At 41.4% G+C, this 12,135-nt stretch overlaps 1 protein-coding gene across 2 annotated transcripts in view; it reads right to left on the reverse strand.

Moving 5' to 3' along the window:
- The window catches only part of mcu (mitochondrial calcium uniporter), a 59,770-nt gene that overhangs the window by 21,543 nt on the left and 26,092 nt on the right, over window positions 1-12,135 (reverse strand). The window contains exon 2 of one of the 2 annotated variants that reach the window (XM_086259862.1): window positions 10,742-10,852. In XM_086259862.1, the coding sequence (XP_086115988.1) occupies window positions 10,742-10,852 (111 nt within the window). Of the gene's footprint in view, window positions 1-10,741; window positions 10,856-12,135 lie in introns of both variants that reach the window. The other variant, XM_086259861.1, reaches the window with a different exon arrangement.

The following is a 12,135-nucleotide window of genomic DNA, read 5'->3' on the forward strand; positions in this document are numbered from 1 at the left end:
GCTTAAAAATTAAAGAAAATCTGCAGTGAAATCTTTGAATTACAATCTGATGAGGTTTTGATGAGGTTTCAATACCTCAAACATAAAATGCACAGATTTTTTTTCATATAAGCCTTATATGTGCAGTCACCCCCTCCTGAACCAGGAACAACCCTGTGTACTGCTTACCTTTTTACATGCATGAATGGTAAAAGAATAATGGTTATTACACTCCTCTCACTGAGAGTATAATACACAGAAGTGAAGCAGCACTTCCACTTCCGGAAAAGGTACGTTTTGAAGTACATTTCAAGAAGTGAGTTTTAACAAATTTGTGTCACACAGCAGTAAAATAATGTCGGCTGCCAGTGCGAACCCTCCGTCTACTAGTAGATTAGTTATCGTGTTCATGAAGTTAGGCGTCCGAGCTGCCCCCTTCCTGACAGCATAATGACAATACCCTGGGCTAAAAACTATACTTTTCGAACTTACAGCATAGCATGACCCATGGCCATCACCTGGACTTACTGTTTGGGGTTATAAAATAATTCTCATCATTCAAGAACCATTTGACTTTTCTCTTTAGCTCAAAATGGCTGAGGAGTTACGGTGACGTGGACACTGAAAAAACTAGGTGGAGCTCATTTCTCTGTCTGTGTTCAGACAGCAGGGCTTTGTGAATGCTTCATGCTAGCGCGATACACCGAATGCCCCTGTCAAGCTTGTCTGCTCCTCTTTCCAAAACCATTTAAAGTTTGTATCTAATGGCGTTACGGTCATTTAAAAACCACGTGTAAAACTGGCCTGCCAGCATTTTAAGGGTTAAGACCTCGTTTTTAAATACTCACCAGTGATGAGATAAGAAGCAGCCACATTCTCACTCTGCATTACAAAATGAGTGACTCAGGCAGACTGTTAGTACTGAGCACGTCAGGAAATGACGCAGTAGGTGTACCTTGTGTGTTAACACGGAATAAAATAAGTGTTAGAATAAATAATGCTGACTGTTTGTGATTGGCAGTCTACAGTAGGATTTTTTTTTTCAGATAAAATCGTGTTTTCTGACATGGTACGTCCAGGATTTTACATTTGGGTCCTATTTGTCAGATTTTTAATAACAACAAACGCTTCACTCCAGGCCTTTCACAACTAGCATCAAATATTCACAGGCTCTGTGCCGTGGGGCCATGTGGAGAAGCAGCTTACCCTCATACAGACTTTGGACAGCAGAAACTGGGCCGGTTTCTGTGAAGCTACTGTCATGTCACCCACCTGCAGAGTAGGGGAATCGAAGTCACAGCAGTCAAATAAGCAGACAGCCCAGTTTTCAAATCTCAAAGGGTTTCTGGGCAGCAATGCGATGACGCCTGCGGGCGATGTGATGGCCTCTGCTTTACAAGCTACTGAAATCACACGTCGTGCTGACTCACCGACCAAGCAAGGCTGACGATAATAAGCGGCATCTAGTAGAGTACGCTGAAATGAATGACGGATCAGACCGCATTGCCGGCGACTCCTTAGTTAAAGCTTGTCACTTTTCCCCTCATATCACCTCCTGCTCCTCCTCTCATCTCTGCCCTTTTATCCTCCCAAATGACATCGTGACCTAAAATCAAAGTGAGCTAGTCAACATCACTGATGCTCGGGAAAAAGGAAAAAACAAAAACCTGTCTCCATATCTCTCTGCCCTCACGCTCCTATCCACAATCTTAATCCTCATCATCAGTATGCTGCTCATCCTGCCTCCTCTGCTCTTCTACTCAATCCTGTTTCAATGCGATTTGATTCTCGACCCTCCTCAAGGGCCTACTTCACTGTTCGACCCCCCAGCACTGTTTCTACCTGTTTGCAACTCTCCCTCTCTCAATTCTGTATCATCAGATGTTAGAGGAGGTGTTTGGGCAAGTTGCCTCCAGCTGGCAACTAATTTTTGCAGCTCTGAAATAATCCAAGTGAACCATGACGTTAAACACCTTCCTTTTATTTATTTTTTATAACGTGTTAATAATGCGTATGTGGAGTTAATCACCTAGAGCTGTTATTACTACATATTAGAGGTTTAACAGCTTCAGCTTCAATCAACCTCTGGCAAGCTGACCGACATAGCATGACCCCAGTTTGATCACTGGTGTTAAGTGGAACAAAGACAGCCCTTCAATAATAGCACAACCCACCTTTTAACACAGTTCACAGGGGTTTAGACTTTTTTTTTCTTAGGCCAATTATTTTGTGTTTTTTTTTTTTTTTTTTTATTGTATTTCATATTTCATATAATTAAAATGTTGCTGCAAGTCACCCTATACCATCACAGGAAGTGCAGTGAAATTAATACACTGAAATAATCTAGTCTTAATGCGATTATGTAGGTTAAAAAAAAAAACAGCAAAGTGGAGCCCCTATAAACACAGTATTTAGGCTGTGGCTGTGGGATTATGCACATTTCAGCTAACATCAAAAGATCCTCAAGAAAAATTATTCCTATTCAGACTTCTGTTACATGGATGCCAACATCGTGTTTACATTATAAGGAACACCTGCTTGTAAGAAAGAAGACTACTAGATTACACAGAAGCTGGTTAATAAATACACTCACATGCCACTATATTAGGCATGCCTTGATAGTACTGGCTTGGACCCCTTTCCTTTGGCACTGCCTTAATTCTTTATGGCACAACCACAAGATGCTGGAAACATTCCTCAGAGATTCTGGTGCATGATGACATGACAGCATCGCACAGTTGCTGCAGATTTGTCAATTGCACATGCGTAATGAATCACCCATATTACCACATCCCAAATGTGCTCTGTTGGATTAAGATCTGGTGACTGTGGAAGGAATTTGAGTCTACAGACATGGCATGCTACTGGAAGCAGCCACCGGATGATGGGCAAGCTGTGGTCATAAATAGTCACCAGACATGGTCAGCAACAACAGTCAGCTGGGTTGTGGTGTCTGAACAATGCTTAGTTGATATTGAGGGGCCCAAAGTATGCTAAAAAATATCTCCATTACACCATTACACCACCACCACAAGCCCAAACTGTATAGGGCATCATGACTTCACGTTGTTTCAGTCAAATTCTAACTCTAGCGCTGGTTATTCGAGTTACAGATGCCTTCTTATCAGGTTGAAGCAGTTTGACCTTTAGCATCAACGAGGCATTTTTGCCCAGAAAACTGCTGCTCACCAGATATTTCCTCTTTTCCTATCTGTTCTCTGTAAACCCCAGAGATGGTTGTCTGGGAAAAAATCCCAGCAGATCAGCATTTTCCGAAATACTCCAACAAATCAACATATCTTTTCTACTTCCTGATGTTCAGTTTGAGCTTCAGCGGGTAGTCTCAACCATCAAATTGCTGCCACATGATTGGCTAATACTGGCTAATACAAGCAGTTGAGAAGGTGCACCTAATAAAGTGCTTGTTGAGAGTTTATATTTCATTAAAATATATTTAAACAGAGCTTACAGACAACAAAATGCCTTGAAGACAACTACTAAAGATAATAACTACATTTCCCAATTAGAATATAAGTAAACATCAAATAGACAGTATTGAGTATCAATACCTTTCAAAAGCCATTAAATGGAACGAATCATCAACCTGGTTAATTTCTTGAATTGAAGATGATAAGGCAAGGCAAGGCAAGGCAAGTTTATTTGTATAGCACAATTCAACAACAAGGTGATTCAAAGTGCTTTACAGAGACATTAGAAACAAGAACAAATAAAAAGCATGATTTAAAATTGATTAAAACAAGCAAATAAACTAACTAACTAATTAACAAACAAACAAACAAACAAACAAACAAACAACAGTATATAAAATCAAAACAGATAAAATCAGAACAGTAGATAAAATCAGTAGTTAAATGTAAGTTTTGAAATTTAAGCTTAAAGTGTGGATTTGGTGCTTTATTCAAATGCAGCTGAGAACAGGTGAGTCTTCAACCTGGATTTAAATAAACTGAGTGTTTCAGCTGATCTGAGGCTTTCTGAGATAAAATAAAAAGAGGGAGGAAAGAAAAAAGTTATCGATTCAAAATTAACCTGACAGTGTTTTTAAATTATGTTTTTGATGATCATACAAGAAATTTTGCACGACAAGCAACGTTTTGTACAACAGTAATGATATTTATGAGATTTATGCTTTTAATGGGCGCTCATAAAGTTGTGTTTAATAGGATTTTATAAAATACATCTGCAAGGCATCTGCATTTCCGAATATCAGCACATAGTTTATAAGCACGCTTTTTCTTTGCTTAATCATCAGGTTGCCTCGACATAGAGTTGACTGAGATTTAACCACGTGTGTCGGCTGTATTAATTAAACGCGTTATTATTAGACGACATCATGACGATGACGATTTACAAACAGCATTAATCATCAGCCATGACTGGCCAGTCAGATGAGCAAGATTTAAGTCACTACTATTAGTTTGAGGAGATCCCAAACTAATCACAAAATTCAAGCATGCAGCAGTTTCTCTAATGATGTAATGACGGCTTGCTGAGCGGCGGGCAGGTTACAAATCAATGGGAGTTTGAGATGCGAAGATCAATAGATTTATTCAACTGGATAACTGATACTCTGACGGAAAAATGTCAGTTACCATCCTGAAAGCAAATTGATTTCCTTTTTGAAATTCTTCATACCGAGTTTGTTATCGGTTACAGGAGTGCGCCCAAGGACTTCAGTTTGGATAAACACGCAGATACAAGAGTTATTTTACACCAATGTTTAAAACCAGAGTGGAAAATAAATAATTAGACGCATCGGCAGAGAATTATTTCTCGACAGTTACAGGCGCTCTGAAGCATAACTTTGATGGTGGTGGCATTTCATTCGGGACATAAAACAGACGCACTCCTTTTCACAACAATATCCTTTTTATCCTCACTTCAATTCAGTGCTCTGTTTACCTGATAAATATTCAAATGCGCGCTGCCTGGAAACGTAAGCAGTAAAAAATAATCTCATTTTTGCAGCTACGTGTGCAAAACGCTCCAACAGACACAAACTGATCAATAATGCAATTAGACCCGGCGATGGCATCTGTGACTTTAAAGTAGGCTTAAGGCTCGCTAGGCCGATCAGTATCTGCGTGTCATTCGGGAATAATCCATTTGACTAGAAGTCAACAAAAAGAGCTACGCACAGATGACGCTTGACGAAACGCTGGTTCGGTGTCTCTCCTCGCTGCGTGCCGTCACTCAAAACAGTCATATGAAAACAAGCATACAGACATCCTAATTACCTGCTGACTTAATTAAAGCCGAACAAGTCTGCCGGTGCTTTCAAACAATAAAAGATAATGAAAACAAAAAAACTCAGTGCAGTTTATTACCGTTGATTATTGCTGTCTCCTTGAGCATTTGAGGTAAACTGTGCATATCCTTTGAAACAGGCCATTAATCTTTATTTTGCAGGACACTATTGGTGATGAGAGGGTTAAAATAGAGAGCTTTGTGTTTTCTGATAAATGTCCATGCTGTCATCAATGTTGTTAATCATATAACTTAAATTCAAGGCTACTTATTGCTTAGCTTTATAAAAGACATGGTTTAAAATGACTGAAAAGAGGGAAACGGGTTTAACGTTTTAATGCTCTGTGACGACATTCAAACAAAATTCATTTCTGGCTTAAAGTGGCAGATGTGTAATAATCGGGCTCATAACGCAGGTATTCCATAAAGTCCATTAAATCAGCGCCGTTCAAGGCGAGAAAGTGACGCAAACATAGAGACAGAGCGAGTTTCGAGCCTCTGCTTCAGAATGAAACATTATGCTTCAAGGATAAAGGCGGTTGGCCACATCTGCTGAGGGAGTTCAGTGCATCATATAAATACAGCAACAAATAGGTTTTATGGCTCACTTTAAAATACACCTGCCTCCCTCCAAAAAGCACAGCCATAGTTTTCAGTCAGTGGCAATTTCTCAACCCCTCGTCTCTCTGATGCAAGCCTGTACATTGAGCTCTCTCTGTAAAAGGCTCTTGAACTACACCCACCTGTCAGAGAGGAAGGTGAAGATTACTGATTACACCCTCTTACAAAAGGATTGGAAAAGGCAATAAATCCTTGAACTGAACAAATGGTTTTTTTTGTTGTTTTTTTAAAAAAAAAAAAACTGGTCAAAACATGAAAAGGACACATCTATTCGACACAGCTTTGCTATAGACATGATTCAAAGTGAATGATGAATGTGACTTGCTTAAGAGCTCTGCAGACTGCAGTCACAGCGACACCTTCACTGCCCTTGCCGTATGCTACACCTTTACCAGCTGCCATCCTGATGATTGCTGCCTTCCTCCCACCCCCCGAACCTTTTCTGCTTCCATCTTTTATCCATCCACTCGCGTGCCCTGCAGTTTTGAACTCATGAGCTGAACTGGCAAGGCTCAAGTGAGGAGACAGCAACTTGTTGTGCCCCCCTCCACGACACCCGCCCTTTTAGATTTCTCTCTTCACGTGTCTGCTTGACATTTGACAACTTTGTTAAAACTATCACGGCTGCCTTCCGCAGGAGCCGAGTCGCAGATGGATCGAGAGGTCCGTGCGTGAATGGCGCTGCTGTAAACTGCTTTGTGTGTGCGCGTCTGTGTAGCTTTGACCCATCAGGGCCTTGTGGGAAGCTGCAGCTAAACTGAAGGATGCCAAAGAACGGCAGAGCGAGGAGGGGAGGGAGGAAAGGTTGGAGACAAGGGGAGGGAAAGAGAGAGAGAGGGCTGGCTTAGCCAAGGAGGAGACAAGTGCCTGTACTGCAGCAATGCAGGAGCGAGGGAGAAGGGTGTCAATGAGATGAAAGGGGGGGGTGTTGACTGATAACAGTGCTATATACAAACGGCAGACAGTGCAAGCAGGCACTTTTAGAGCCAGTGTTATCAAAGCTAACAAGTTTATGCAGCCTGATTTCTTGTGCTTCTTTACAGCATCTCTGTTTTGCTGATGTTTCCTTGTTTTACTACGGCTCAGGCAGTATCATCCCCGGCTCTACCTCGCAGAGACAACAGGCCGTAGCAAGGCAAACACTCCCTGCTGGGCCATCCATGTCTCCTCCCTCCCCTGCCCTCTGAACAAACAGCTGTCTCTCTTGAGGGTACATGGCAGGGAAAGGGACGCTTGGGAACGGGCTTCCTGTGAGCTCTGTTGCGTCATTCTACAGTGAACTTGCTAATACAGCCCGCTGCTAAAGCTGTTACTTTCAGGCAAGGCAAGTTGTGTGTACTGTGCACTGCTCTCATTTAACATCACTCCACCCGATGCCTTTTCAAGTGGCCCATTGCAGCAAAATGTAAACAGGACTCCAAGAGAAAGCCTCGGCTCGGTTTTCATTGTACAGCCACCCCCACCTTGTGCAAATCCATGCCCACCCTTCTTCATTTCATAAAGACCAGTGACACATAAGCACAGAGCACAAACAAAGCACACTGAACATACATTTGCTCCAAGTAACAGCATAAACACACGCAGAAAAGAGGGGGAGACGAGCTAATGCGCTGCTATTTGTTGCACAAGGATTACAAGCACTCAAGGGATAAATATCGTGTTCTCATCATAAAAGTTTTATTCCATGCAAGGATAACGTCGCAGGGTCAAGAGTATTTCCTGGTGAAAAAAAAAACGGACGCTTAACTTTGAAATGATCATTTTTCCATAATGTATCTGTTTTATTGGATTCTTCCTGGATCTTAGTCACAGGAAGACCAAGTGCAAGGAGTTGGAGATGAGTCGAAGGACAAAATAGCAAAGTTGAAAGGTCACTCTGTCAGATCTAAGGACTGTTATATTTTAATTCAATTCAATTTAATTGTAATTTATTTATATAGCTCCAAATCACAACAGCAGTCACCTCAAGGAGGTTTATATTGTAAGATAAAGACCCTATAACAATACAGGGAAAACCTCAACAATCAGGTGACCCCCCCTCCCCTCCCGCCTATTGTGCAAGCACTTGGCAACAGTGGGAAAGAAAAACACCCTTTTAACAGGAAGAAACCCGCAGCAGAAGCAGGGTCAGGGAGAGGCAGCCATCTGCCATGACCAGATGGGAGTGAGGGGAGGAAGACGGGACAAAAGACACACTGTGGAAGAGAGCCAGAGATTAATAACAATAATAATGATTACATGCAGAGAGCTGAATAAACACTGTGAGTGAAGAAGAAACACTCAGTGCATCATGGGAAGCCCCCAGAGAGAGATCCATGTGTACATAGCCACATTGAATACACCAAATCGTTACAACATGAACTGATGAATAATTATCTTGGGCAGATTTTAGATTTAGCATTTGCACTTTTCAGACAACAACTCACTGAAGTGCTGCAGATTACATCCAAAACCTCTGACTTTAAATGCCGCAGAGTTCGAGCTATCCAACAAAAGTTTCACTTGTATCATTGTGTCTTTTTCCCCCCTGCAGTATGGTTCAATAAACGGATAGCAAACAGTCTATCAAATTTGTAACTGAGGAAGAAATTCATCTGGTATTGATATCACGCTACTGAGCCCAGCAACAGACATAAACTATAACAGACTCATTCAATTTCTTTCAGATTAAGTTTGTTATCTTGCAACGCTCAAAATACCAGACAGCTTAGCTGATTCAAACATAAGCAAGTAAAGTTTAGGACTATTGAACTGTGCTGAAGAAAAGAAAAGAAAAGAAAAGAAAAGGCCTCCACAGGAGTATTAGACATTTTGAGAACTTAACTTTAAATCTGTGTGGGATCACAATCTGAGATGTGAATCATAATTTTCCCAACGGACTTAACTGAACACATACGGCATATGGTTGCCTGGATACAAATCCTGTCACTTTAACTTAATGACCAAAGTCCCAGCTGATTAAATATCTACATCCTGCATTTGTGTTGTGTGAAGTTGAGATATTTGGACAGTGCTGTTATTTTTCTCTAAAAACGACTCTGAATGACAATAGACCCATTCCTCATTATGACTAAAGAGCTATGCACCAATGCTATTTTACAGACAAAGTATTCAGAATGTTCATTTCCTGATTAGCTGGTAAAGCCGACACAAGTTTTCCTATCAACAGTTAACACCATGATTCCCACACTCTGGTAGAACGTGTGTGACGTGGGGAAATTAAAAGGAACTGTACAGGAAAAACAGGCAAAGCCAAACACTACAACGGACAATGGACTGAAAGCAAAAACAAGATACCGCTCAAACTTCCAGGTCATGATAGTATATCACAAGCCGAGCACAACTATGATGTTTGAAAGCAGACAGCAATCTTCAAAGGAAATGTGAACAGTTCCCCCCAGTAAATACTGTATAGTATTGTTGCTTGACATCTCAATCCCTCGTCTGCATTGAGCCTCGTGCCATAGATGGACTCCATGTCCACCAACTTGGACATCAGCTGGCAACTTTAGTCCTTGTTCTGTTCTCTGCTCTGAGCAGGAGGGTCACTGAAACACAGAGGCAGCAGAGCAGAACAAGGAAAACTGTCACCAGCTGCAGTCCCAGATGATGGAGTTGAACTGCGCCTGAAGAACAAAAGATTCTCTACAGAGGAGATTGAATCGCATAGAGGACTGCCACAACAACGACCCGAGCAGCCTTCAGGTAGGAAAACATGAGAGGACAGGCAAGTTGGGTAGTAGTGACTGAAGTTTTCAAGTAAAATCTCCATCTGCAGTGAAGCTCTAACCACTGTTTGCAGTATTACCGTGCACACAAACATAACCATCGAGTTTAAGTTTCCGTAGTTGTAGCACGAAACTGGTGAAAAGTTTTTTGATGATTTCACATCAAAGTCAAATGTCACCGACATTGTTTGCCCGTTCTCCTCTTTGATGTGGCACTCCCCATTTGGAAAAGTCTCGGTGCTGTTTATAATCTAAATGCATACTTGTCAGGATAATGATATGCAGGGCGTAATAAGATTTGATAGGAAAACCGGCTTCGTGCGGCAGCTCACGCTGCTGCTGTCAACAACAACACTGAATCAGAGGGTAAAAACCACTGTGGGGAGGTTGTTTTGAATGGTGGGCTTCCACTGGTGAAACCATTTGAATATTTTTTTTTTGGTGACCGTTTTTAGAAAACCTGATGTCCAATGATCTAATCAGCCTTCAAAGGCTTCTCCCAAAATAAGAGCTTTTTAATGGAGAAGCCTTTGAAAGATGAAGAGGGTTGTTTAGTCTTGACATCAAGGAGACGCAGGTAAAATGAAAGAACTGATAACTCCTAATCCAGAGAGTAACGAGCAGTGAACGACTGAGACTTGATGGGAACAGTAATTATCATGCATGTCGATCTAGACTAAAAAAAAAAAAAAAGGATGCTGTGCTAAATCAGGTGTTTAGCACAAGATTTTATTCTATCAGCATTTACATGGTCACTAAAAACGAAACTAAGAGCTGATATTAAAGTTTTACTAAAGGAGAGCTAGTAGTTTCTCAAGGTTGGGTGACGCAAGTTACAATGACTGGCAATATTCAGCCAGCCAATATCGATTCAATACCTACAACAATCTGAGGTCTCAGTTGCATAATAATACAACCATTCCCTGACCGACCTTTACAAATGACAAGTGCAATAGGTGATGAATGTGTCAGGAAGTGCTGACAACGCTAAACCCAGCTGCTGTCAAAGGCTGCCCACATCAATGAGCCAGACACAACTAACTATGGATTTCCTCTTGAGGCCAAGTGGCCCAGAAATCAATAAGACAATCTATTGTTTTCATTTCCTTTATAATACAGATGCACATGCACGCGGACACACTAACCTGTGGAGACAGGGCATTGGTAGGCTGGGTGAAGAGTGTGGAGTGGGTTGCTGACCGTAGGCCATGTGCTCTCCTGACAGTCTGATGGGGGAAAGGAGCAGACAGTACGTCCTGCTGAAGAAAAGCCACAAACAGACACAAATGTCAAAATAGGAGACATCATCATCAGAGCGGGGATGATCAAAATCCAACCCCCCACGAAAACATCCACCGTCGTGATCAGTAGTGCATTACTGTGAGCTACAATGAGGTTTTGAAGGAGCAGGTTTTATTTTCTGCTCGTTGAAATGTGGGGGATATTTCCTCTTTGTGGCAAACATTCAAACACACGGTGAAATGAGGCGGTTACGTGTGCAAGAAACATGATGTGAAACTTTGTGTTGCACTTACTGTATGCATATAGACTGCATGTGTGTGAGAAAGTCTCTGCTGCTGTTGCTGACACCTAGAGGTAAACGCGCTTACCAAATCTAAACCAGCATTAGCAGCGAGTTAGTTTTCTACTTCTTAGGTTGTGCACAAGTTGACTATTATTATATTTGAGGAAAAGTGTAAAATACGCTAGATTTGATATTTGGGAATGTGATCTCTGTGCGATGGTTGGGAGGGAAAAGGCAGGTTTTCAGTGCACATATTGGTAAACACAGGCAAGTCAAAAAAGAAGCACAATCTTACTGCTTCTCCAATTAAGAGGGTAAGTAGCACCCAGGTGCTAATAATCAAATGCAACTGATTAAACCTGTAACCCCAAGTGTACCATATTTGGGAAAATGCTGGCTGTAGCAAAAACTATACAAATGAAGTCATTTGAATTTTCTGGCAGTTATTTTATGTTTCATGCTTTGCAGGGGTAACTCATCATTAGCAAGTGAGAACATGAGACATTTTAGCAGTTTGCTAGTCTGTAGCATTCAAGTGTGTGTTACACAATGCCAAAATCTTCCCAAAGGGGGACATCCCAGCAGATTTACCCCAAGGTCAGATCATGTAATGCTTTATAAATTGTAAAAAATAAAAATAAAAATAAACCTAGGAGCTACATGTCAGAGTCTACAGGCTTCAGTTAGCATGTTAAATCTTAAAGCTCATGACAGTACAATTAGAAAAAACAGAACATGTTGCCAAAAGAATGCCTCTTTCCTCTAAAATGAACATGGCGGCACAGCTTATTTTTGCAAAGTTACATCTGAACAAACCACACAACGTCTGGAACGATGTCCTTCAGACAAACGAGGCAAAAGAGGAGATGTTTGGACAACGCACAGCACCATGATGAGTGAAAACGAAACAGCATTTCAACACAAAAGCCTCACACATACTAAGTGTGGTGGACACATGATGATTTGGGCTTGTTTTGCAGTCACAGGACTGCTCAACAGCTCAAAGCTCCTCTA

The sequence above is a fragment of the Aulonocara sp. 'chitande type north' Nkhata Bay genome, linkage group LG13 (assembly GCF_057382095.1).
Source record: "Aulonocara sp. 'chitande type north' Nkhata Bay isolate Kocher_YH1m ecotype deep benthic linkage group LG13, A_spYH_male_GT1.1, whole genome shotgun sequence".
Lineage (NCBI taxonomy): Eukaryota > Metazoa > Chordata > Actinopteri > Cichliformes > Cichlidae > Aulonocara > Aulonocara sp. 'chitande type north' Nkhata Bay.